Source organism: Podarcis muralis, chromosome 1, assembly GCF_964188315.1.
Source record: "Podarcis muralis chromosome 1, rPodMur119.hap1.1, whole genome shotgun sequence".
Taxonomy (NCBI): Eukaryota; Metazoa; Chordata; class Lepidosauria; order Squamata; family Lacertidae; genus Podarcis; species Podarcis muralis.
Window position 1 is genome coordinate 76,347,204 of NC_135655.1, and position 27,399 is coordinate 76,374,602.

The 27,399-nt window shown below is 43.0% G+C and overlaps 2 protein-coding genes across 11 annotated transcripts in view; one reads left to right on the forward strand and one right to left on the reverse strand.

Moving 5' to 3' along the window:
- Positions 1–4,647, reverse strand: part of TSPAN4 (tetraspanin 4) — a 506,481-nt gene extending 501,834 nt beyond the window's left edge. For 2 of the 7 annotated variants that reach the window (XM_077931632.1, XM_077931616.1), the window contains exon 1: positions 4,485–4,590. The gene's annotated coding sequence lies outside the window, so the exon portion shown is untranslated. Of the gene's footprint in view, positions 1–4,484 lie in introns of all 7 variants that reach the window. The other 5 variants (XM_077931619.1, XM_077931611.1, XM_077931625.1 and 2 more) reach the window with 3 other exon arrangements.
- Positions 4,648–4,726: 79 nt separating this feature from the next.
- Positions 4,727–14,490, forward strand: POLR2L (RNA polymerase II, I and III subunit L). Of its 4 annotated transcripts, none has more exons than XM_028734896.2 (3): positions 4,727–4,940; positions 7,556–7,657; positions 14,050–14,490. In XM_028734896.2, the coding sequence occupies exons 2-3, from the start codon at positions 7,563–7,565 to the stop codon at positions 14,156–14,158; spliced, it is 204 nt and encodes a 67-aa protein (XP_028590729.1). In that variant the 5' UTR covers positions 4,727–4,940; positions 7,556–7,562; the 3' UTR covers positions 14,159–14,490. The 4 variants fall into 4 exon arrangements, with proteins under 4 accessions (XP_028590729.1, XP_028590716.1, XP_028590707.1 ...); XM_028734883.2 differs by having other exon boundaries at positions 4,879–4,944; XM_028734874.2 differs by lacking the exon at positions 4,727–4,940 and adding an exon at positions 4,951–5,106.
- Positions 14,491–27,399: the final 12,909 nt, after the last annotated feature.

Sequence of the window (27,399 nt, forward strand, 5' to 3'; positions counted from 1 at the left end):
GGAGGTGAAACACATTTTTCCTGGTTATTCGCAGGCCTTTCATTTATTTAAAGCATTTCTACCCTGCCCCTTTAGACTTGCGCCCAGCTGCTTACAAACAATCTAAAATATATCACTCAGAAAGGGAAAGGGATAGAAAGGGAGGTATCAAGCAAGCTCATATACCAATTCTTAAAGTTTCAGTTCTTATGAGGACCAGCTGGGAAAGAAACAGTTCAGGTAGCCTGAAGGAATGGCTGCTGCTGCTAAGTGACAGTTGAAGGAAGGCCAAAGGCAGCTGGTCTCTCAGCAAAAGACTGGCTTCTCTCCCTCTGATCTACAGCCTCCGCAAACTACATAGATTATGTTTACTTGATTGCCTCCCACTACACACACACACACACACACACACACACACACACAGTCAAGAAATAAATCAAAGGAGGAAGAAATGAATGAAAAAACTTGGAATGAGTCAGGGCCTTTCCCTAGCTATATCACCACTGGATTAAAAGCGACAAGATGAGCAGTTAAGGTAGGAGGTTGGTTATTCACAGGAACTCCAGAATTACCCAAGAGTAAATCGCAATAACAGCAAGGAATGATCATGTAGCAAAAAAATAAAAAATGGCACCATTCACACCCAAAGTTGCAGAAATACAAAAAATCCTAAGTGTGTGTGGTGGGAGGAGGACATAAGCAGACATGCACCTGTGTGAACTGAGCATGTTCAGGGGCCAGAGAACACAGTGGGGTTTTTTTTTTGGGGGGGGGAGAAAACTGGGTGGGTTGGAATAGAGTATTCTGGGGAGAATGACTGTCTGAATACCACATTCCAACCCACCACATTTTCTTTCCCCCAAAAGACACTCCGTGTTCTCTGGCCACTAAGCATGCTCAGTCCACACTTGTGCATGTCCTCTCCCTCTCCCTACACTTTTAGGATTTTTTTAAATTGTACTTCAACTTTTAGGGTTCCCCAAAACATGCCAATGTCTTTTGGTGTGGATTATGCCATTTTTGGCTACATAGTTATTAGAAGTGAAAGGAGGAGTTTGTATATAAAGGATTGTCACAGTCTTACTTGTTTGTTTTCCTCTGTACTAGGGATGGGGCATCTGCGGCCCTCCAGATGTTGCTGGATTATAACTCCTATCATTCCTGGCCGGGGCTGATGGGAGATGGAATCCCACAACATCTGGAGAGCCACAAGTGCCCCATGCCTGACCTATACCCAAATCTGCCAACTGAGGATAACTTGTTATGCATCAAACTTGTCCACCAAAGCTTATGCCACCTATAATAAATTTATTGAGTCTTTTAAGGTGCCACAAGACTTGTTTTTTCTGTGACAGACAAGCTGTAAGAAAATAAGAACAACGCTGGTGAAACAGAGCAAAGTCCTGTCCAGCATCCTGTTTTCTACAGAGGCCAAACGGAGGTCCCAGGAAATTATGTCCGCAGTAATTCGAAAGGGCACATAGTCAGCACATACTTTGATTCCCCAAGCATCACCAGTATATATTCATGTCCACTGTATAGCAGGCTGGGCTCGGCTGGGCAAAGCAATGGGAAACAAAGTCTTATGTGAAAAATCACCCACTCCTCAAGGTACAGCCCTTCACACAAACAATCTCATCCTTGTGAGGAGGATGTTGGAAGACTCTTTCCTCCTCCTGCTGAATGAATAGCCTCCAGTGCACTTTGGGTGGGTGGGTGGGAGGGTGGGGGGAATATACAGATATTGCCCCCCACTAGCTGTAAAAGTTATTGCTTAAGCAAGCTAGCCTAAGGTGAAAGACCTTGACTCTTGCCCCTCACCCCATCCAATACAATTCCCATAAGACACCATGGTGTCTTCCTGGTGGTAGTGCAGGAGTAGCTAACATGTGGCCTTCCAGATGTTGCTGAACTACAACTCCCATCATCCCCAAATAGAGGCCATGCTAGCTAGGGTTGAGAGGAGTTGGAGTCCAGCAATGTCTGGAGAGCAACAGGTTAGCTACTATTGCTATAAGGGATAGTTCCCTCAGGACTGGCCCAACCAAGAGGCAAAGTGAGACAACTGCCTCAGGTGGCAGAATCCTCTTGGACAGCAAATCCCGGTGTTGAACTTCCTTTCCCCACCTTGCTCCTGATGTAGGTCTTTCCTCACCCCGTCTTCCCTGGCAGGGAGGAAGGCGTCAATTTAGGGTCTGCCTCAGATGCCAGAATGTATTGCATTCCCTTGGTCTACCTCTCCCAGTAAGACTTAATCTTCCCAGGACACACTTCCATTTTCCCACTAGAAACCTCAACCACCACCTTCCCTTTCGTCTCAGGAAATGGCACATCTCTCAAAGAAAGTCTGTAGTAAGAAAGCGATAGAACCCAATCTTCCAAGTGTTTGCTCAAAAGTAAGTTGCAGGGAGTTCAAGGAAACTTACTCTGAAGTAAACATCTACATGACCCCCCCAGCGTTGGATAAATATTTGCAGAATGAGGACCAATAATAACAATCCCACTCGATTCAAATGCCAAGCATACTCAGAGACACAACTGGGAGAGATCAAGAAATCTGATAGCATCTCTCTTGGTCTTTTGCCTGAAGACATAGCAATAGCTTATGGAAGGACACAGAGCCTTACAGCTTGCAAACTCTGGTATCCTATTCATTTGCTCTTCTGCCTCAAACTCCCCACCCCCATGATTTATAACTCTTTCCCCAAATAAAATGTTGCCGTTGGATACAATCCTGCAAACACCACATGCTAATCCCCCTGAAGCGGGAACAGTTTGTTCTTAAATATAGTTGTGAATAAATCTCACCCTTTTAAAGGAGACTCTAAAATTTAATTCGGCACCAGTGGCAGGAGAGAAGCCAAAGTTACTCTAGAAAAGTCAAACAGACCACACCCATTCACCTCAGCCAAACAGAGGACTGCATAAAAAGTTGTACTAGGCCAACACTTCTCAAACCATAGTGTAGAGAAGCCCCATTATTAACTCCAACTGCATTCACATTTATTTCTCCTTCACAGGGAGAAATTCCACTGTAAAATAAGCATGAAATGTTGTCGCGCGCCCGCCCCCCGAAAAATCTGCGCTATGGCAAATAGTCCTCCTTTCACGAGGTTTTCCAAGGAGGCTCCAGCTCACCTCTCCACTCACCCATCAAGGGGCGACCTTGAGTCAGTCAACATCTCTCAGCCCAAAATCTCCCTCGCGGGACTGTTTTGAAAATAAGAGCGGCATACGCCACCCCACCCTGAGCTCCTTGGAGAAGGGTGGCACACAAAATACAAATAAAAATAGTAAACAGTAACCTGTAATTGTTTACTCCGGAGGATGAGGTCCCCCTCAATTCCATGGGTTCACCCGCCAATAGGTGTGCATGGGACTGAGGGCGTACCAGGATGTGGCTCTAACGACCACCATATACCACTACCTAGAAATGCCGGAGGGGGAGCGAAGGGGGGGGGGATTATGGCATGCAACCTAAACGTTGATACGGTTTGCTCAGGCTGCAAAGCCTACGCACTTTCAAAGGGAAGTAAACCTATCATTGTCACCCGTGATCTGGAATTTACTTCAGAGTAAACGTGCACTGGATCGGGCTACCGATGTGCGAAGAACTGGGGTGCGAGACGCACAGAGGGGTTTGTTTTCCAGCGGGGGAAAAACAGGACCGTTGTATGTCCCGCCTCCCAAAGGTTTGGAGAGCAGCTACTCCCCGCATATTATTTTATATATTATATTATATATATATATATATGGCAAGTTTTCGCGTGACACCAGCGACCCACGGATCCATCAAGTTAACACCCGAGAGGAAGGAGAAAGATGCTCTCCTTGCTGGGGACGGGGGGGGGGGGAGGGGGGCGTTTTTCATTTCCGAAGGAGAGCGAGCGCCGGGGCAGCAGCATTAGGGAAAGTCTGGCTGGATTGAATGTCCAAGAGCGGTTGTTGCTATTTCTCCTAGGCTCTCCAAAATGAAGGAATTTTTAAATATATAAACGAAAACTCCTTTCTGGCAGCGTGTTTCCATTTAAAGTTCTCTCTCGTGCTTTCAGTAGAAACATCAGCGAGATTGCGATCACCATTTGGAAACAGCCATCCAGGCATTTTCTCCCAAGCACATACTGCAAATCTCCACTAACTTGAGTGGGTTTGGGCAGCGCAAAAGAGAGAAAGAAATCGCCACAAGTAGCATTAACACCAGAGCAGCTGTGTTCCTCTGCAAGGCATCAGCAGCCTGATTTAGATTTGGAGCGGAGGGAAACACCGTTTTCCTCTCCCCACCTTATATTTTTCCCGTTTTATAGCTCCCATCAGCAAGGAAAAACTTGACGGGGCTGAACTACTGCAACACCACCAGTTGCACTTTTCCAGCCAACAGCACAACTCAATGTACGGAAGACAGAAAAATCAGCCGCCTTTTTCTAAAACTCTCGCTTGGAGAAAGAAAGAAAAAAACTCTAGCAACAAGTGCCTGCAGAACAGCGCGAAAAAAAGCAAAGGAGTACCTGACGCTCCGCCGCCACTTGCTCCAATGAAGCTGCGAGCTCAAGCTGCTCTCGCTGCCCAGACTCAGCGCTCTGCAATCCGAACGCCCCAGCTGCCACTCAGCGCGCACGAGAAACGCGAAAGCCCTCGCCGAACGCAACTTTCTTGAGCCAACCGCGACGCCGTACCGCTCGGACCGTACCATTCCGCACCCTCGGAGAGGGGCCGGATTAAGAATAGAGCGAAAAAGAAGAGGGCGCTGTCCCCAGCCCTCCACGGGGCGTGTTGATCTGCGCGGAAATCTCCCGCGGTTTGTCTCTTAACGTGCTCACTGTAGCGTACTGCTGCGGAAGTCTGAAAACAGTTCTCCCCCCCATTGCGTGGATTAGTAGCGCCCGGCGAGGAGGGGGCGTGGCGATTTGCAAAGCTGGTAACGGCGGCAACGGTGCGCGCGGGACGTGGCGAGTGTCCGTTAGGTAGGTCAGTTGGTCCGCCGAGCCTCCTGCTTTAGTTCGGGTTTCCCTTTGTCGCCTTTTCCCCTTCCTCCCCCCTCTTCAAAAACGCTCGTAGTAAGAGAAGGAAAGTATCTCGTAGCAGTCGCGACTTTCCTGCTCTTTCGCCGCCGCTACTGTTAACATAACGGTAATGCTAATAAATAATTACCTTTTCATTCTGAAGGAGAAAAGAGTGAGAAGCGGGATTAAATCGCTTCCGAAGGCTGAGACCGGTTTCTGTGAACGCGGGCGGTTTCTCCTCTGCCCCTTCCTCCAGTTTCTGTAGCACCATCTTTACATCTTGCTCGGGGCCAGCGATCCCGGCCAGGCACTCTGATGTGGGCAAGGACGGAAACCACCCGCCCCTCTTTATGTAGCTTTAAAGTATTGGCGAAATCTGGGGCGGGCGAGAGTTTGGCCATGTTTACTTGGAGAGTTAAGGAGAACAAGAGGATGACGAGTTGATTTCAAAAGCAAGAGCCTCGTGGTGCCTTGAACACTTAACACATTTATTGTGATATATGAGTTCGCCGTTTGGAGCCACCATTCATTCTTACCAAGTAGTTCACTAAAGTTTATGCCACAAGTTATATGGTTGTCTTTCTGGTGCCACAAGAGGCTTACTTGCGTTTGTTGTGACATTCCAAACAAAGCTGTTCCTCTGGATCTCATTGCTTGCTGTGAGACTCGCACCCAAGTGTCCGCGCATAGGATTGCAGCTTGAGTTGCAGTATTTCATCTTCACGATAATCCCATGAGGCAAGTTGGCACTGGGCTAAGAGGCTGATTTGGCTGGTGGCCACCCAGCAAGCTCCTTGGTTTCTCCAGCATCCAAACTCAGCACTCTAGCATAGGTGGGGCCCATGGACATAGCCAGGATGTTTGCTAAGGGGGGAAGGTCTTTTGTTGGGGGGACAGAACCTCAGTTTGCTAGGTATTTTTATTGAATTTTATTGATTTGGGAGGGGCAGCTGCCCCCCCGGCTATGCCCATGGAGGGACCCAGTCATGCATGCTGCCTGACTCAAACCAAGGGGTGGATAAGGAGGGCCTCTAATATTTATTTTGGATTGTAAAAAGCAGTTAACTGCAGTCGAAATATATATAAAAAATTAAAAAAAATTGTCCAGTAGTACCTTAGAGACCAACTAAATTTGTTCTTGGGGACGCGGGTGGCACTGTGGTCTAAACCACTGAGTCTTAGGCTTGCCAATCAGAAGGTTGGCTGTTTGAATACCCGCGATAGGGTGAGCTCCCGTTGCTCAGTTCCAGCTCCTGCTAACCTAGCAGTTTGAAAGCACACCAAAAAGTGCAAGTAGATAAATAGGTCCCGCTCCGTTGGGAAGGTAAACGGTGTTTCCGTGCACTGCTCTGGTTTCACCAGAAGTGGCTTAGTCATGCTGGCCACATGTCCCGGAAAAACTGTCTGTGGACAAACGCCGGCTCTCTCGGCCAGTAAAGTGAGATGAGCGCCACAATCCCAGAGTCATTCACGACTGGACTTAACTGTCAGGGGTCCTTTACCTTTAAATTTGTTCTTGGTATAAGCTTTTGTGTGCATGCACGCTTCTTCAGTTAACTGCAGTTTAATCTTTATTCACCTTTTTGCTTGGAGGTAAATGGGTCTTAAATTATTGGAATAATGCTCTTCAGTTTAAATGCAAAAGAGAACTGGTTGAGCTATCAAATTATTAGTTTATTGAAAAACAATTCCTATTAATGGCAATCAGTAACTTTGAGTTATCAGTAATGGTTATTGTGCTTCAATAAAACTTAAAAATATTAATTCATAGCCAGCCTAGATTAAGCTAGACTCAGTGAAATTCCTATCAAAATTGCTGTCTTATACAAAGGTGAAATGCAAACATATACTTAGGTCAAAGCGCCGACAACATTTTGAAGAAAGGATATCGGTTTTGCCAACCAGCATCTATAGCCAGTGTTGGTTTTCTTCAAAAGTATTAAGGTTCTTGGAATTAAATACATTCAAGTCATACATTCAATAACTTTATTTGTTATGAGACTTCAGATAAGTGTGCATAGGACTGCAGCCTTAGCACATATAAGAGCACATATTCAGAATTGTACTAAGATTTGTGTTGAATACACACTTTGTCCCAATTGCATAGGGCTCTCAGGAGTCCTCTTCAGATGTCCAGACTAAGCATGCAAGAACAAAAAGTGCATAAGGAGCCTGGGGCTTGCATGCTGGTGCTGCCCCACAACATCCCCAGCTTGTTGGTTCAAACCCCAGCCCTCCCACACTGAGCAGGAAGAAAAATCTTTTAAAGCCCCTTCAGGAAGCTCAACACAAGAAGGTTAAGAGGTAGAGCCAGCTTGTGTGGGGACAATGTGGGTGGGGCCAGTGTGCATGCCTCTGCCCTGTACACACTTTTTGCCCTGACCAGTTCAGGCTGAACACCAGAAAGAGGGCTCCAGTGCTCCTACTTTCAGACACTGACCAGGTCCACACCCACTTACCTTTGCCTTTGGAACTAATGCAGTTTAAATGCCTTGGTTAGACTGCTTGGTATTAGTTTTAGATACATCAGATCATGCGCTTACTGTTTAAATTTCCTGTTTTTAATGTTTCCCTAGGTGTAAAATGATCATACCAGTGAGATGCTTCACTTGCGGCAAAATCGTTGGAAACAAATGGGAGGCATATCTTGGTCTTCTGCAAGCTGAGTATACAGAAGGGTAAGGACTCTGCTTCACACACTTGTGTTTTCACAGCTGTTTTGAGAAAAGTATCCATTAACATTTTGTAGTAGTCTAGGGATCATTCACAAAAAGGTATGTATATAACACTCTTTATCCTGTGCTCATGTTTTATGAAGTGTAGGTCCAATTTTTATAAATAATAATTACATCAGTATAGAACCATATTAATAATGAAAGCATAAACTCAGCAATATTTTAAAGTGCAATCCTAGTCCTGTCTACTCAAAACTTAGTCCAATGAATTCAGTGGAGCTAACTCCAAGGGTAGTGGACTTAGAATTGCAGCCTAAGCAAGTTACCTACAAATAATTGAGATTGCCTGATTTTCTTGAGGGGGCTTTTCAGAGTTCCATGGGGGAAATGTAGCTACAGTACTGAGGAACTAACATTGGAGACATTTTAAACCCCCCTTTGCTTTTTCTCAGATATGGCTCAATGTAGAAGGTTGTACTCTGATTAAACGAATCCCTTGCTGCACTTGAAATGAATTATGAAAATTGGAAAAACTTCCATAAACATGCTTGATTTGCATATTTAAGTTGGATTGTATAAACTTGAATTTCCTTTGCCTAAGTACACTGCTTCCCTGAAAGTAAGACATCCCCCGAAAATAAGACCTACTTCCAGTTTTGCCTCTTGCTGTAATATAAGGCCTCCCCCAAATATAAGGCCTCCCCAATAATAAGGCCACCCCGGAATATAAGGCCCCCAAAGCTACTGTAAGGCTTTGTACCGTATGCAAGTAATAAATTTCCTTTTTTTGTTGTTGTTCAACAATAAATGTGTACCGTATTCTTCATGGAAAAATAAGACATTCCCTGGAAATAAGACCTAGCGCATCTTTGGGAGCAAAAATTAATATAAAACACTGTCTTATTTTTGGGGAAACAGGGTATGAAATTCAAGTGAAAGTTCTTAGGTTGATTTAGAAATAATCATTTGGTTGACCTCAGTCTTACATTGCTGAACTTTAAGTGAAAGCACTTTCCCACATATAAAACTTACTGACAAAGTGAGAAGTGAATGTCGAACACAATTGGAGCATTTCAATCTCTCCCACACAGGTAGAGCTGCAAGAACTGACACTATTTCAGCATTTATATTCAAGCATCCTCTAGTGCTCTGATTAAGCATTACCATCTGACATGGCAAACAAATCAATGAACAGAAGATAGTGTTGCCCATCTTTTGTACAGTGGTGCCTCGGGCTAAGAACTTAATTTGTTCTGGAGTTCCGTTCTTAACTTGAGGTACCACTTTAGCTAATGGGGCCTCCCGCTACTGCTGCGCCGCAGTGCCGCAATTTCTGTTCTCATCCTGAAGCAAAGTTCTTAACCTGAGGTACTATTTCTGGGTTAGCGGAGTCTGTAACCTGAAGCGTCTGTAACCTGAAGCATCTGTAACCTGAGGTACCACTGTATTTCAGTGTAATGTTTTGCACAAACATAACTCTCTTGCATTTCTGTTAACAGTATGGTCCTATCCTTGCTTTCATAGTTCCATAGGCTTATTCCCAAGTACATATAGGATTGTAGCCATGGTTCCATTTTTCAGAAAACAATTCTGTTTCTCTTGAGTAGTATGAAATGACAGGCCCCATTGTCTTGCTGAGTCCTCAGAACTCTTGAGAACTTAGAACATCTAAGATCCTATAATTAATTAAAGGCTAATCTTAGAAAGTACCTAAACTTTCTGCTGTCACGCTTCTTTCCCCCCTGTGGTTACAGGAGTTAGACATTTTTAAAAGGAACTGAAATTCTATTTTAGGGCATTTTAAATAGTATCTGCTTTTTTAGAATACCAATTAGCTCTTAAAAGGTGCACAGGTTTCTGTGAGCTGCATGATATGAACACTTGGTTTAAATTTGATGATATGAAAAGATGTTTTGTATACTAGAACAAAGAAGCTTCTTTATTTCTACTGTGTTGCTGATGCTGCTAAAAATAGAGTATAACACATGTAATATGTTATCTGGGCTGGGCTGGATGAATCCCAAGCCGGAATTAAGATCGCCGGAAGAAATATCAACAACCTCAGATATGCAGATGACACAACCTTGATGGCAGAAAGTGAGGAGGAATTAAAGAACCTTTTAATGAGGGTGAAAGAGGAGAGCGCAAAATATGGTCTGAAGCTCAACATCAAAAAAACGAAGATCATGGCCACTGGGCCCATCACCTCCTGGCAAATAGAAGGGGAAGAAATGGAGGCAGTGAGAGATTTTACTTTCTTGGGCTCCATGATCACTGCAGATGGTGACAGCAGTCACGAAATTAAAAGACGACTGCTCCTTGGGAGAAAGGCGATGGCAAACCTAGACAGCATCTTAAAAAGCAGAGACATCACTTTGCCAACAAAGGTCCGTATAGTTAAAGCCATGGTTTTCCCAGTAGTGATGTATGGAAGTGAGAGCTGGACCATAAAGAAGGCTGATCGCCAAAGAATTGATGCTTTTGAATTATGGTGCTGGAGGAGACTCTTGAGAGTCCCATGGACTGCAAGAAGATCAAACGTATCCATTCTTAAGGAAATCAGGCCTGAATGCTCACTGGAAGGACAGATCATGAAGCTGAGGCTCCAATACTTTGGTCACCTCATGAGAAGAGAAGACTCCCTGGAAAAGACCCTGATGTTGGGAAAGATGGAGGGCACAAGGAGAAGGGGACGGCAGAGGACGAGGTGGTTGGACAGTGTTCTCGAAGCTATGGACATGAGTCTGACCAAACTGCGGGAGGCAGTGGAAGACAGGAGTGCCTGGCGTGCTCTGGTCCATGGGGTCACGAAGAGTCAGACACGACTAAACGACTAAACAACACCAACAATATGTTATCTGAACAGTGGCTCCAGCTCATTCAGAGCCTTTCTTTTAACATGGTAGTTTCAAATGCATGAATTATATAGAAAAGCATAAGTAACACTTGCTTGATTTTTTAAAATCACAAACTATCAAGTGCTGTGGCAGATTTCTACCTATTAACATTGTTTTAAGAGCTCATGTGTTTTAAGAAAAATGCTAGTACATGCTTCACTTATGGGTGCTACATAATTCAGCTTCTGAGACCTGTGTAACACTATTTTCCAAATAGGAATTAAACATCTAGATAATATAAAATCAAAAACATATAGAAGGAAAGGATGAAGAAAAGCTTTCTTTCTTGACTAGCTAGTGTCTAGAGAAGTCTCATATATAATCTTCGTTGTTGCTGTATCCATCATTTTTCTTACCTATGCAGCATTGTTTCTGGTTGTAGTTAATCATAGCCATTCTGCTAGCAATTGATTTTCCATTGCAAATACAGAATTGGAATTTATGGATCTAGAATTTGAGATTAAGTAGTACTTTAGTACAATATTTGCATGATAAATGCACCTGAATTATGCCTTGGGCATAAATCAGATTCTCTTGCAATTTATTGTGTGATTTTACATTGACCAAGTGGGTAGACAATACATATTTGAGTTTCTCCCTTGCAGCAAAGCTGTCTGTTAGCTCAGTGCCTACTCACAATTTTGAGGGCAGATCTATATGTCAGATATTATTAAAATCATTTCTTGTAGCAAAAAATGGGTCAGCTAAAGGGAATAATTTACTTGTCTGAGGATGCAGAGATTTTGCAGAATTTGGAAATGCTGTTTTTCTCTTACATTGAGTTTCTTCAGACAGTTATTTAGAATATTGGAGGTGGTAAAAATATTCAAAAATCTATTCAGTTCTGCTGATTAGTTTAGCTAAAAATATTCCACATTCAGAGTTTTGAAAACTACACCATGGGTTGATAACAATCAAGGTGTGGGGGCTTATTTTAAGTATTTTGTAGTGCCAAACGTTTCTGCAATTTTGGGAAGGTTAACAGCACAATCTTATGTATGTCTACTTAGAAGTAACCCCCACTGTTTAGGATTGCAGCCTAAGTGCTAAAAATAAAATAAATATGAAACTGATTGAGCCTCTATTAAAATATTTGACAGGGTGATTTATGTTGTTATCATTATTTGAATAACTTCTGAGGTCATACACTGTACTGAAGATTTTATCCTATGTGGAAATCTAGTGTGTGTGCTGAAGGCCTCTTAAGTTCAAGAGGCACTGTCTTATTATGCTCATCAGCTTTCTGCTTCTATTTTATGACTTCTACCTACTTGATCTGTGAGCACCTCACATCTCAAACTGAATGTTAATTACTCTAGTAGGCCCATAATGGGAATGAGAACTTGGTTTGCCCATACCACCACCCTAGCATAAATCATGAGCAAAATTCTTAAATGGGAAATTTAAATTCTTAAATGGGAAATTTATTACTTTATTACATGTCAAAATGTACATTAATAACACTTGGAAAAACTCAACTTCTTTTTGAATGTGTTGCTACATCAGAGGGTCAACTGCCCAGCCATTGCTAATCTTAGCTCATCAGTCTCCATTGAAAGCCCCAATGGAACAGAAACTAATGCTGACCTAAAAGTTCAGGTTAGACACCAGAGAAGCTGTATCTTTTAAGGTAGAGGATAGATAGCAAAGCCTGAACTTGGAGTTAACTGGGCACTAATAAGAAAGAACCTGTCTAAAACAGTCACCCAACTTACTGTCCCCTCACTGATCATTTATCACATTCATTAGAGCAGCACTGGGAAACCTCTAGCCCACCGGCATACTAATCCTTCCAGACCTCCCCATTTGGCTGGTAAAGTGATGGAGGGGGCACACATTCACCTGTCCATCATGATTGGTGAAGGCACAGAGCCAAATTCCAGAGCTAGAATTGGGAGTAAACTGTAAGTTTCTAGCCAATTCTTCCTTTCCAGCCTCTACTTCAATTTGGCACCTTTGTTGCCCTGCCTAGCTGCAGAAAAAGGAACCCCCTTGAAATTAAAAATTGGGAGTGATACCAATTCTTCCTTTCTAGCTGCAAATAATTGTGAATGTCATATGATGCCAGGTTAAAGGTGGCTCCCAGGTCTGAAAACATTAAAGACTGCTAGTGGTGTAGACAGTACTAGGCTAGGAGGACCAATAGCCTGACTTAGAGTAGCCATGCCTACTTCATGGCCTCTTACCAAACTGCTTTTGTTCCTCCAGTCCTGCTGCTACTGTAGCGTTCGAAATATATGTGTGTAGGAAGACTTTATATTGGACCTACAGAATATGTCAAAATGGACATCTGTTGTTTGAGAGTGCTTCCAAAGCCTTCCGGTGTTTGCTAACTTCTTTGCTGAAGGAGACATTTGGGTATAAGGTGATTCATAAAAAGTAGTAGTAGTTGTAGTAGTAGTAACAACGACAAATAATACTTAGATCGGGATGGACCATCTGCTGTAATCCTGCTTCCCCTACTATGCATATTCACTCATCCCGAAAACAGCACTTATTGTATGGATGGGAGAGAGGAAAGTTAGAAAGGGCTCCTGAAGATTGCTAGAAGCCAGAAGTGTTTGTGATGGGGAGCACAGTGAATCGCAGAGCACAGGCATGGCGTAAAAGTAAGCTAATACTAGATGTGTTTTCAGGTAATGGTTTGTTTATATGTCTTTGGGAGAACGAAGCTCCTTCAGGAGCCCAATACCGGCAGAAACAGTGTTCTGTGCATTTGATGCTTTGTTACAAGACTGACATAAACTAGTCCACAGACATACAAGCTTGTGGGTTTCCCGCCTACCCTCCAGGCTTTTTGTTTTCTTGGAACATAAGGGAGGAAAGTCTGTGGCTAGGTAGACCTTAATTAAGAGACAGGTGGCTGAGATTTCATCTTAGGGATCCAATAACTGTTCTTAAAGAGAAACTCAAGGCAGGCAGGCTATGATGGAAGTTGTGTACTTTTCAAGCACACTTTTACATCTGCTTCTTTAATGGGCAAATAATAAAGTTATGCCTGTCACATTCATTATTGTTAAAATGTGTTTATAGTCATAATGAATCAAAAAACTAAAAACTAGCAGATTATCAAAGTGAAACTTAGAGAACAGTAACTTGCGTACAGCAGCAGTCTTGTAAATGGCTCTGAGGATAGCATTTTCTAAATCAAGCCGTATATAAATGTTATGAAATGAAAAATAAATAGCAATCCTATTCGTCTGATCCTTGGGGAGTGGGGGGTCAGCCCCCTACCCCAGTCAATCACCTTGCTTCTATGGACTATATTTTAATATTTTTAGAATATTTTGAAATTGTTTTAGTTTTTTAAAAAATGTTTTATTATCACTGCGCCTGCTACCCTATGATCTTTGGGGAGGAATGTAAATTGTAACAACAGGAACCGTAATATAGTTCCTCTTCTATCTCATGGACAAGGCTTTTCCCTTAATTTGGCTGGGATCAGGTTTCAGCATGCTGCTTTTCTTTCAAACACACCTGCTTTTTGTTTGTTCTTAGTGATGCTTTGGATGCTCTGGGTCTGAAGAGATATTGCTGTCGGCGAATGCTGCTTGCCCACGTGGATCTGATTGAGAAGCTCCTGAATTATGCCCCTCTGGAGAAATAAATAGCAGAAAGAATGTGTTATACTACATACATATGGACCAGCGTGCTGCTAGAACTCCTCAAACTAAGCTGCAGGGGGTTACAAATGCAGATCATCATGTCCAGTGAAGGATTTCACTCTCTGGGCATGCTATAGGCCCTAGCCACTAACCTCTTGAAAAGAAATTACTGAAAGATGAAATCCACTTACACACAGTTGGGGACTGTAGATTTAATTAAAACAGGGATGGAAGTTCATCAGAATCTCATGGGTTGTGGAGAATTGTGATTTTTTAAAAAACTGTACTTTGTGCTACTGGCAGCAGTTTTAATAAAGGTTGTCGTTATAGCCACGTTGTGATTTTGTAAGGATTGTCCTTCATTTCATCCTGTGGTGCTCCTCTTACTCTATCAAGACTCTCATACAAGAAACTAAAGAGAACTGACTGCATGCTAACCTATTTCACTTGTTCACTCCTGGACTTCCTATCATTTTAGGGGTGGGGTGGAAATAACCTCTCTGGTGTTGATCCACACTATTACATTATATGAAGTTATCTTAAAGACGTGAGATCCAGTTGAGTGACAAGTACCATGACTTGTGATATGAAAAAGTAATAAAAATGGAGGATGGATTTTGTTTGCTTAGAAAAGCCAGTCTGTGGGTTTAAAGGGGGGGGGGGCATTATCCATCAAACTCAATCTATTGCATTCAGACTGAGGGAACATCTTCTAAGCTACCAGTGTATATTGCTGGCACAATCTTCTTCCTTCCATTTCTCTCGCATGTCACATTGCAAAACTGGCAGTCCATTTTCCAGAACTGTGGTGTAAGCTCCAGTTAAAGAGGAGGTGAGCAGATTCAGTAATACAGGGCAGGTAAAAGGCCTGTTTTCTTGTCTGTGCAAAATAAAAGGTTTTGCTTCTACCTGTTTTGTATGTTCCATAATCAGTGCAGAGCCAGCTGTTCATTAGGCACATAAAGTTGGAAAATAAATACTTGGATGCTGATCATCTCTTTGACACAGCTGTTAAAACAGAGGAAAGGAACTTTGCTTTGCTTTTATTTAGCAAGATGCAGTGTTTGTAACCTCACCACCATTGCACAAACACTGTAAATTTGAAAACTTGCCTTCATATCAGTGCCAGGCTATCTCCTAAAGCCATTGATAAAGTCTCCTTAGTTTGATTAAAAAAAAATACTACAGTTACAGGAAAGTAGGCCTGCTTTTCCACACGCATCTCAGAAATTACTGGTGCAGATTGTTCTGAGATTTTGCATACCCATTTGTTTTTCATTGTCTTTCATTTAATAATAAAAGCAACCTGCATGCTTGAGAAAGAAAATGCATCTATAAAGCACACTGGAGTCCTAGAAATTAAGAGTCCCGCCAATACAGAAATGTTGATGAAGTCTGGGTAGTGTGTGAATGGGAGACCATCACACAATCCAATCCCATGTATGCTGCCTACAGTTTTTCTGAAGAACAAAGGTGAGTATAAATATAATTAATAAATAAATAAATAAATAAATAAATGCTGCAGAATAGTCCTTGGGCTTGGTACCCAAAAGTTTTGACAGAATTTTGCTGTTTCTCCACATGCATGGTTTGGTCCCTAGTAAATAAGTGAATTTTTTGCACATGGGGGTAAGGAGCACTGTAGAGAAGACAAACTATGGATATTTATTTAGTTACTGAGATAGCTAGCTGTGCACAGCGTCTACCTTATAAAGGTCCACTTTTGCCAAGACTGCTTTAATTGAGTTTTATTAATTTGCTTTCCCTTTTTGGAAACCCCTCCGATCAGGGAACATTATTAAGCTCCTAGCCATTATTATTCTCATCAGTTCTGTGAATCTTTACAAGTTAAGCTTCCTTTTTCATTTATTACTGGGATGCAGGAGATTGCTCTTCTTTTTCCCCCAGCATTCAGCAGTTCCTCATTTAAAAGTGCTCTGTTGTATTTTAAACCACATACTTCATCCTAATGCAAAGGGCATTAAGTGATTAATTCTGGCATTTGTGTTTCACAGTTGGTTGGAGAGCTTATGTTTTGTACGCCTGCCACATTATCTAGGAAAATGCCTGGAAAAACAACATTCTGTTTTAGGCTACATGGTTCTGGAGTGCATAAGTTACCCATCCAAAGTGTCTTTAGGGAACAAGGTTGTGTTAGCTTCTGGGTGCCAGGTCAGATGAAGCAAGAAGCTTTTATATGAGTTTCACCCCTGCATTATCTGACTCTAGCAGATGTGCCGGTTTTATCCTTGATCATTTTACAGCCCAGTTCTATGTCCCTCATAATTTTGCCACCACTGAGTAAGAGCTTGAACCTTCCCAAGATGGTTGGTATCATGCCTATGCAGATACACAACACAAGAGGGCACCCTTGGTGCAACTGCAAACAATCTATTGTCATGGCTACCAGACCCATTTTGTCCCTAGGCTGATGAGTGTAGGATTTCGAAGGGTGGGCAAAAGAGATAACAAGCTGATTGCGGTGAGGTGGGAAGCAAGCTGTAGCAATACAGAGAAGGAGGGGGGAGAGAAAGAAGAGTCCAGTCATGGAGAAAGGGTGTGGGATTGAATATGAGTATTTGTGAAGGTTGGTTATTGCCATAAGCAATTGGAGGGGGGGGGGGAGAATTCTCTCAGCCCAAACCTGGGGAAAACTTTAAAAAGCCATACAACAGAAAGGATCTGAAAAAGGATCCCTTAGCCTCGTTGGCATGTGCCACGACAAGCTTTCTCTGGAGCTGGGGGAGAGGGGAGACTAAAGCTTAGAGTCCTCCTGGCAAGAGATAAAATTTATCAGAGCACATGCAGAAAACAAATTTGCAGAAAACAAAAGGCAGAGAGAGGCTTTTGAAAGTGAGCAGCTAACAACAATAGGCCATCCTCTTCACTGGCATTCAAATCTGTCCTGCAGTCAATAAAACTAAAACAGTTTTATATGGACAGAAGGGAATTGGGCCCCATGTGGTGAAATGGATTTTTCCACCTATGTTTGAGGACTGTAAAATCAACACGTTTAATAGTATGCACTTGAGAAATGAAGTGTGATGGGTCCTTAAATGTTCAGTCACAGTTTCTTTGCTACTGAGATGAGAATTTGACCCTCTTCGTTTTAAATATGTAAATAGGAAGTGAAAAATGCTTCCATTCTGGCAATTAAGCTCTGGAAGTAATTAGCGCAGAGGACGTGCCCTGGTTTCTTTTTAAAGGTACACAAAGATTGTCAGTGGGTATGTGCTGCAGCTGTTTGTTTACCAACTTCTATGTGATCTATTACTTTCATATGTAACACAGTAAAAAATAAATCAGATTAAATCATTTCCCCTCTATAAGAGATTTGCATTTTAGTACTGTATAGGCTTCAATAGGAAGATGCTTATCTTTCATCCAATGAATGTAGTCCTGTTATGTTAACCAAAATTTTACCTACCTCTTAAAAGGAGAAACTTAACTGTTCATGTGTATGCAAAGAGGTATGTGTTCATATAACCACTAAAGGCAGGTTCACATCTGTACATCATGCACACTCATTCTAGTCCCTGTAACATGTGACCACCAAACTGGTCTTTTTTCTTATTCTACTGCACAGGGACCCAGGGCTCCCTGGAGCAGATGTTGTTGGTCAGGCCTACAACTCCCACTGTCTTTGATCTTTGGCCATGCTGGCTGGGGATGTTGGGAGCTGGAGTCCAATGACCACAGGTTTGGCATCCCTGTTCTACAGTATGTGCACAGAGAGGGGAGCAAGTACAGCTCTTGCAAGCTTCAGGTAATATGCAGTTTACCAGTGTGCATCCCATTTTCCACATCAAGCAGCCACAAGAGTATTTTCAGACTAAGGAAATCATGCTCCAGTGCAGAGCATGATAAACGTTTTGGCAGTCTATCAGGGGAAGGAGTTCCATAGCTTGGGAAACAGCAACAGGAAATGCCTCGTGAGTGCCTTGACTGAATGGCCTTGGGCAAATCACTCTAGCCTTCTGGTCAGGCCTGCAGGCTTAAAGTGGGAAGGAGGTATGCATGAAAGCCCTGCTGCTCCACATTCACTTCAGACCTCCCTGTATTCCTTGCGAAGTTCTGAAGGGGATTCACAAATGCATTCAGGTGAATGTGCCTAGACTCCTACCTGGAGTCAGGAAGCCTTCATTATTGGGGTTGTCAGTAACAGGGAGGAGTCCAAACATGGTCACATGAGCATGGTTAGAATTCTTCTCCAGACCTTCATGCTAAGCATTGGAATGCCTGAAGGGGCGCTGATGAAGCCCATAGTCAACCACAGCAACCATTTTTATCTGAGTGCCATTTCAAGGTGTGTGTGGGGAGGTCTTATTGGGACGAGACCAAAATTCCCCATGTGGCCTACCAACACACAGTCGTTGCTTGTCACCATATCCCTTCCCACTTACTGAATTGGGAGAAGGCAAGGAGGGAGAGCAGAGCACAGTGGGGAGAAAAGGAGACTCCTCACTAGAAGAAAGAGAAAAGCCAAAAAATAAAGAAGGGTTTCTCACTCAAGGTCTCTCACTTAGCTTCTTCAAGGAGCGTGGTGAGGAGGTGGTAGCAGGGCAGAAATGACTGGGTGGAGAAACAACCCTCTTCATGGGTTTGATGCAGCCCATGAACTGAGTGTTGCCAATTCCAGCGAGTACAGATGCGTGGAACTATCCAATGAGCTATCTGCATAAAAGCCCTAGAAAATATTAGAAAACCAGTGCAGACTGTGGAGTGTCTTGCTATAATGTGATCCTTTTTGCCCATCTCCATTTATAACATTTTATTAATGTTCCAACACCTAAAAAAAAATATCACTTAAACTTAAGGACCTACAACTTAGGAGTGAGGGTGAGAATGATGGGTTTGGGATGGGGGCAGGAAATTACATACATACAATGAAGTAGATAATATTTTATCAAACGTATTTTTCCAGCTGCTTGTCAGGCATATTCCACAGTATAAGCTTGTCTTTCCTACCTTTTTTGTTATCTGATCAGCCACACTTTTTTGTGTGAGTGCTGCCTATATAAAATATTACTCTTCTCTGTAATATCAAGGAAACTATGACAAGCATTTCATGGGATCTGCTTTTCTTCCTGGAAGACAGACAGGCATTGCCTTCTGCAGTACAGAATTAGAATTTGCTGAGCTTTCTCTCTCCCTCACTCACTCTCTCTTCTCCCCCACCCCAAACAAAGAAAAGAATTTGCTGAGCCTGAATGTATGGGGCTGCATATATACATTTTAATTTTTAAAAAAATATAAATCATTTCTCAAAGACCAATATAGATATTTTCATTGGATATCATAGTGGTTAGAAAAGAGCTGAAATATGTGAGTAAATGAATTTTTGATTGAAAACCTGTGCCTCTCTCAACATGTTGAATAAGGATAATATGATTATGCTTTCTCCCATCTATTAAAAGTTATCAGATACATTTAGGACAGACAGTCTTGGGGTGTTTTCAGATGCTACACTTACCCAGTGATAAGGCACCCACATAGCATAATAGGTGAATACAGATTACTGTTTACCATAATGTGATAACTTAGCGCAGAATTAAATATTACAAAGCTGCAGCTGGAAATGGCAGCCTGGTGTTCAGTCTCCCCCTCCTTTATGTGTAGTGCAACTAGGCCCTTTCCCGATTCCATTTTACAGTGTGCTTTCCTGCTCACATTTCATATAGAATCATAGCTGGAAAGGACCATGAGGAGAAGCTAGTCCAACCCTTGCAGTGCAGAACTCTTTCATCCAACGTGGGGCTTATACACACGGCCCTGAGATTCTGAGTCTTATGATATATTATATATATCTTCTGCTCACAGCTTCTTAATATTTAGATGCTAGTTATCTACATACAGCAGCTAGAATCATAGAATCATAGAATCATAGAGTTGGAAGAGACCACAAGGGCCATCGAGTCCAACCCCCTGCCAAGCAGGAAACACCATCAGAGCACTCCTGACATATGGTTGTCAAGCCTCTGCTTAAAGACCTCCAAAGAAGGAGACTCCACCACACTCCTTGGCAGCAAATTCCACTGTCGAACAGCTCTTACTGTCAGGAAGTTCTTCCTAATGTTTAGGTGGAATCTTCTTTCTTGTAGTTTGGATCCATTGCTCCGAGTCCGCTTCTCTGGAGCAGCAGAAAACAGCCTTTCTCCCTCCTCTATGTGACATCCTTTTATATATTTGTACATGGCTATCATATCACCCCGTAACCTCCTCTTCTCCAGGCTAAACATGCCCAGCTCCCTTAGCCGTTCCTCATAAGGCATCGTTTCCAGGCCTTTGACCATTTTGGTTGCCCTCCTCTGGACACGTTCGAGTTTGTCAGTGTCCTTCTTGAACTGTGGTGCCCAGAACTGGACACAGTACTCCAGGTGAGGTCTGACCAGAGCAGAATACAGTGGCACTATTACTTCCCTTGATCTAGATGCTATACTCCTATTGATGAGGCCCAGAATTGCATTGGCTTTTTTAGCTGCCGCGTCACATTGTTGGCTCATGTCAAGTTTGTGGTCAACCAAGACTCCTAGATCCTTTTCACATGTACTGCTCTCAAGCCAGGTGTCCCCCATCTTGTATTTGTGCCTCTCATTTTTTTTGCCCAAGTGCAATACTTTACATTTCTCCCTGTTAAAATTCATCTTGTTTGTTTTGGCCCAGTTCTCTAATCTGTCAAGGTCGTTTTGAAGTGTGATCCTGTCCTCTGGGGTGTTAGTCACCCCTCCCAGTTTGGTGTCATCTGCAAATTTGATCAGGATGCCCTTGAGTCCATCATCCAAGTCGTTGATAAAGATGTTGAATAAGACCGGGCCCAAGACAGAACCCTGTGGCACCCCACTAGTCACTCTTCTCCAGGATGAAGAGGAACCATTGATGAACACCCTTTGGGTTCGGTCAGTCAGCCAGTTACAAATCCACTGAGTGGTAGCATAGTCAAGACCACATTTTACCAGCTTCTTTACAAGAATATCATGGGGCACCTTGTCAAATGCCTTGCTGAAATCAAGGTAGACTACATCCACTGCGTTCCCTTCATCTACCAGGCTTGTAATTCTGTCAAAAAACGAGATCAGGTTAGTCTGACATGACTTATTTTTCAGAAATCCATGCTGACTATTGGTGATCACAGCATTCCTTTCTAGGTGCTCACAGACTGTTTGCTTAATGATCTGCTCCAGAATCTTCCCTGGTATTGATGTCAGACTGACTGGGCGGTAATTATTTGGGTCCTCTCTTTTCCCCTTTTTGAAAATAGGGACAACATTTGCCCTCCTCCAGTCTGCGGGGACTTCGCCTGTTCTCCAGGAATTCTCAAAGATGACTGCCAGTGGTTCTGAAATCACATCTGCCAGTTCTTTTAATACTCTTGGATGCAGTTCATCTGGCCCTGGAGACTTGAATACATCTAGACTAGCCAAGTATTCTTGTACTATCTCCTTAGTTATTCTGGGTTGTGTTTCCTCTGCTGAATCATTTGCTCCAAATTCTTCAGGTCGGGCATTGTTTTCTTTATCGGAGAAGACTGAGGCAAAGAAAGCATTGAGGAGTTCAGCCCTTTCTGTGTCCCCTGTTTGCATTTCACCATCTTCTCCTCTGAGGGACCCCACGGTTTCTTTGTTCTTCCTTTTGCTACGAACATACCCATAAAAGCCTTTTTTGTTGCTTTTAACCTCTCTAGCAAGCCTGAGTTCATTTTGTGCTTTAGCTTTTCTGACTTTGTGTCTACACGTGCTGGCTATTTGTTTGAATTCCTCTTTGGTGGTTTCCCCCCTTTTCCATTTTTTGTACACATCCTTTTTTAATCTTAACTCAGTTAAAAGTTCTTTAGATAGCCACCCTGGCTTCTTTAGGCACCTTCCATGTTTCCGTCTCATTGGTATTGCCTGAAGTTGTGCTTTTACTATCTCCCTCTTAACAAACTCCCAGCCATCTTGAACTCCCTTTCCTTTTAGTATTACTGTCCATGGGATCTCACCCAGCACTTCCCTAAGCTTTATGAAGTCGGCTTTCTTAAAGTCGAGAAATTGAGTCCTAGTATGCTTGGCTGCTCCTTTCCGCTGTATAGTAAACTTCAGAAGAGCATGATCACTCGCGCCTAATGATCCTTCCACTTCTACCCCACTAACCAGGTCATCAACATTGGTTAGGACCAGATCTAAAATGGCTGTTCCTCTTGTTGCTTCTCCCACTTTCTGGACAATGAAGTTGTCTGCAAGGGCAGTGAGGAATCTGTTTGACCTTATGCTCTTGGCTGAGTTTGACATCCAACAAATATCCGGGTAATTGAAGTCCCCCATTACTACTATCTCCCTTCCTTTTGCATGCTTGGCCATCTGTTCCAGGAAGGCATCATCTATGTCCTCCGTTTGGCTTGGGGATCTATAGTAAACTCCCACAATGAGGTCACTGTTATTCTTCTCTCCCTTAATTTTCACCCAAATGCTCTCACTTTGGCTTTGAGGTTCTAAATCTTGGATCTCTTCACAGGTATACACATCCCTGACATATAACGCCACTCCTCCTCCTTTCTTGTCTGGTCTGTTTCTTTGAAATAGATTGTATCCCTCCATTATTACATTCCAATCGTGGGATTTATCCCACCAGGTTTCAGTGATTCCTATTATGTCATATTTAGTTTGCTGTACCAGGAGCTCAAGCTCGTCTTGTTTATTTCCCATGCTTTGCGCATTAGTGTACAGACATTGAAGTCCATTAATCATTCCCCCGTGTCTCTTATTTAAGGATTTTTTCCTCCCACCACTAGGTCTGCATGCTCTTTGCTCCATTCGGTCTATGACATTTGGATGATCATCTTCATCAATTGATAGACTCCTACCTTCAGGAGCACTGTCTCCCTCCCCCACATTAGTCAGTTTAAAGCCCTCCTGATGAGGTTTCTGAGATTTTTTGCAAAAACATTCCTCCCAACCGTTGTGAGGTGCAGCCCATCGCTTGCCAGAAGTCCATCTTCAAGAAACTGCAGTCCGTGATCTAAGAATCCAAACCGTTCCTGTTTACACCATTTGCGAAGCCAGTTGTTCACTTCCACTATTTTTCCCTCTCTCCCTGGGCCACGTCGTTCAACTGGGAGGACAGATGAGATGACAATTTGTGCATTTAATTGCTTCAATTTCCTGCCCAGAGCCTCGTAATCTCTTTTGATCTTCTGGAGGCTATTGCTTGCAGTGTCATTGGTTCCCACATGAACCAAGAGGAAGGGGTATTTGTCAGTGGGTTTTATGATTCCTTGCAGTCGTTCAGTTACATCTTGGATCTTAGCCCCGGGGAGACAGCACACTTCCCGAGACATCTTGTCAGGCCCACAGATCACTGCTTCTGTTCCCCTCAGTAGGGAATCCCCTATCACCACCACACGCCTCCTCTTAGGTCTGGTCAGGGTTCTTCTGTGAGCTGTCCGTTCCAAGGTCGCCTGGACATTCCCTGAGGACTGCCTTTGCTGCTCGTCTTCATATACCTGATCGACTGTAATGAGGGAGAGATCCTCAAATGGAGTCTGCTCTTCGTCTTCCATGGTAGGGGAAAGGACCTCAAAGCGATTGCGTATTTCTAAACAATCAGAGCGAACCCTGGGCCTCCTACTTCTTTGAGTCACGTTTCTCCATATATCTGGCTCCTGTGTTGGTGAACTAGCCACCTTCTCAGGGGAGTCCCCTGTCTCTTCCTTGGTGGAGACGGTGTGCTCTGTTGCTTCCAAGAAGAGTTCCAGGTCTCTAATTCTTTGGAGCGTAGCTACACGTTCCTCCAGTTGCTGAAGAGGTAAATCTGTTTCCTTACATTTCCCCACTTCATATCACGACTGGGGGCTTCCATTACGGAATGCTCCTAAGTAAAGTGTATTGTACACGGAAATGCACCCTTCCATGGAGAATGCTAGAAGTGTTCAGTCAGGTGAGCCCCCACTTGCAACCTGAAGGGATACAGTTAACACAAACAATGGGTGGACTTAGGAAAGATATACATACATACAGTGCTTTTTTCTGGGGGGACACAGGGGTACGCATACCCCTAAATATTTTGTGAATTTAAGTTTGACCTCATTGTGGGAATGAGGTCAATATGAGTAGGAAAATGGGACTACCCCTAAACATTTTTTCAGAGACAAGCACTGCACGCACAAACACACACACACACACACGGACAGACTTAACTCACAGTGCTGTTGCAGGAGCAGTATGGCCTATATGAACACAGGAAGTCCTTTAAAAAGTATTCCTAATACAGTTCTTAACAAGAGTGCCATTTCTGCAGAAATGCTGTACAAAATAACTCCTTATGGCAGTACCTAGATAAAGCGTCCCTTGTAACATGTTAGGATTTACAAGCTTTGTACTCTAAAGGTGCTCTCTGACCTGCTGTTGGCAACCCACAGTAAAACAATCCAGGCTGCCTCCTGATACATGCCTTCCTGAGCACATTAGCAATATAATCCAAGCAGTCCTTTTGACACCTGCTCCCACCCCTCTGATGTGCATCAAGGAAAGTGCAAGACAGTAATGACCATGTTGAACTTCTCCCACCCATCCCCTGATGCTTGTCAACAGAAGGTCAAGAGATGCTTAGATTATATGAGGGAAATGCTCAAGGGAACACCCCACTGCTAACAAGATGTGTAAGAACGCGACAGCAACTGAAAGGCAAGAATCAAATTCCCGCAGTTTCTTAGCCTAGACACCTTGGAGGGTTTAGAATCAGGTGTGTTCTTTACAATCAAGCATCCCGGAGACCTGAGATATACCAACCAGTGGGTGACTAGCTTCGTAAAGGCCTTGGGACACTCCTCCTTGCCTTCAGGGCTCTCTTCCAGATGCCCAGTCTTTGCCTAAAAACACATCACAGTTCCAAGTAATACCCAGAAGCATTTCAGCTAAAAATCTGATCCAATGGAAAATCCAATTTCACAACCAATTCTATATCTGAAATAAAATAAAATATATGAGCTAGAGCTTATTAGAAAACGTCTTGTGGCACTTTAAAGACTAGCACAGTCTACTTCATCAGTTGCATGAAGTGTTATTCTGAGTTGCAGCTACAGATATACATGGTTGGATGGGGAGGGAGGGGAACTTGTAAACAGTGAGTTTAGAAAGAAAGGAAATGCAGAATAGTACAGGCAGTGATCATTACCTCTTTTCCCTTTGTCATCCTCTACAATATGCACAAACCATCTAGTCACTTGGTCACAATGCAGTGTGACTGTCTTGGCACCATCATTCAGAATTCTAATGTGTGCCAAACTTTCTTTTCACAATCACAGTGCTTAAGGTTACTATGGTACGATCTCTCCCCTAGGCTTGATAGAGTCCTGATTAAGCAACCCTACCTTTACTTTGCCACATTGGACAACAAACTGGAGCTCACTTTCACAATCTCCATGATGGTTAAAACATATATCACAGAGTCCTAACAGGCCTTCTTTTGAAGAGCAGAAGGTCTAGCTGGTTCCTTCATCGCTTACAATAATTCTCCATGACAATGTCACAACATATCCAGCCACCAGTAGACATCTACTATGTACACTGCCGACAAATATTTTCTGGCCAGGGCATTTGACCTCAATTTGTATTTCACAACTCCCAGCAGCATTATGATGTGCAGAGGCCAGTGAAAGAACTGTGAGTGGAGGGAGACCTATTTGCCATCATTTGGCCTCCTGTGGAAAACCAACTTAGCCTGCTGTGGCCTGGAACAAGTTATGTGGAGTGCTGCTGCTGGATTGCTGAACAGGGCACAACTGTGGCAGTCTGGAGCCACTCCATCATACCTTGGTGGCTGACCCTTGGTCCTCCATATGTGGGTAAACTACAACTCCCATCAGAACTAGCAAGCATAGCAAATGACCAGGGATGATGGGAGTTGCAGTGCACCAACATCCAGAGGACCAAGGGTTCCGCACACCTGCCCTGGAGTGAGAGACTAGGGTGAGGCCATCAGGTTCTTTGTTGTGAGATATTTTGGGATGACCTGTGAGTTTCCTTAGGCCACAAGTGAGAGCTAGGAGGCTGAGAGCTCCTGAGTGGGGAGATGTGTGAGAAGAATAAGGGGTTACCATCTGTTATGGTTTATTAGTATTGTACTGGTTGACATTTGCATTGATGGTTTTATTATCTATTTTTATAATATCTACGTTTTTAAAATTTGCTGTGCCCTGCTTAGAGATACTTTATATATTAAGCAGCACAGATATAGTCTGTGTGAGAGTATGTATCTTTTCTATATAAAGTCCATACACTCTGGAGTTTTCTCATATTTGATTCCAGGGAGGAGATTATATAGTTGAAAGTAGACTCTTGCCACAATAATTGCCAGTAACACCCATAGCTCATTTCAGATACATGTATTTTGGGCAAATTATCAAGCAATTCTGTTTCAATTCCCTGCAGCCACTGGACAAGTGACTAGAGGGTCAAAAAGGTTTCGAGCAAGCCACAGATCATTACTTAGACTTACCCTGTGGCAAATAATTACATGGGAGAAAGGAAATTGATTTTCAATTCATTTTCACTTTTGGACTTACTTCAGGACTAAAGGTCAAATTAGACATTATTTGGTCAACGGAGAAGGAAGATGCCGTTTACTATGTTTATGCCTTTAAAAGTATGTGGGAAGAAACATGTTCAGTTCTTGCTGAATTTACTTTGAGCACCTGAATTTGTAATTATGATCTGAAGTTAGGAAATCAATATAATTTTTTTAAAGTTAAAGATTAGACATTACATGGACGTTTGGTGATTTGATTTCCCCTTGCTTTTCTGCAAATTGGGGGGCAGTTTGAATCAGGGCTACCATTTATCCCTGAGCCATGATCCTGATCCCAAATGCCCCACAAATCGCCTATAATAGCAGCATCAGGTGGGTGATCTGATGGACGGACTGTAGCAAGGGGACAAGGGTTAGACCCTCTTCCCTGGTATTGCAGCCCTAACCAAAATCTTGTCCAAGATGCATTTTAAGAGAGAGAGAAAAATGCTGGGCCAGCTCCCCTCAGGCCCAGCCAGCATAGCCAATGGTCAGGGAGAATGGAAACTGTAGGAGGGCTACAGGGAGAAAAGCCTACCTACCCTTTGCTAGGATCCCAGTCTGAACTGGGAGCCCCATAATGGCAATTTTGTGCACTGAAGGCACAGATACGGAGCTAAAGGATCGTTGGCCCTACGTGGACCTCTTTATTATTTATTTTTATTTCATTTTACAAATTAAAATTTACATTCAAAATCGTAAA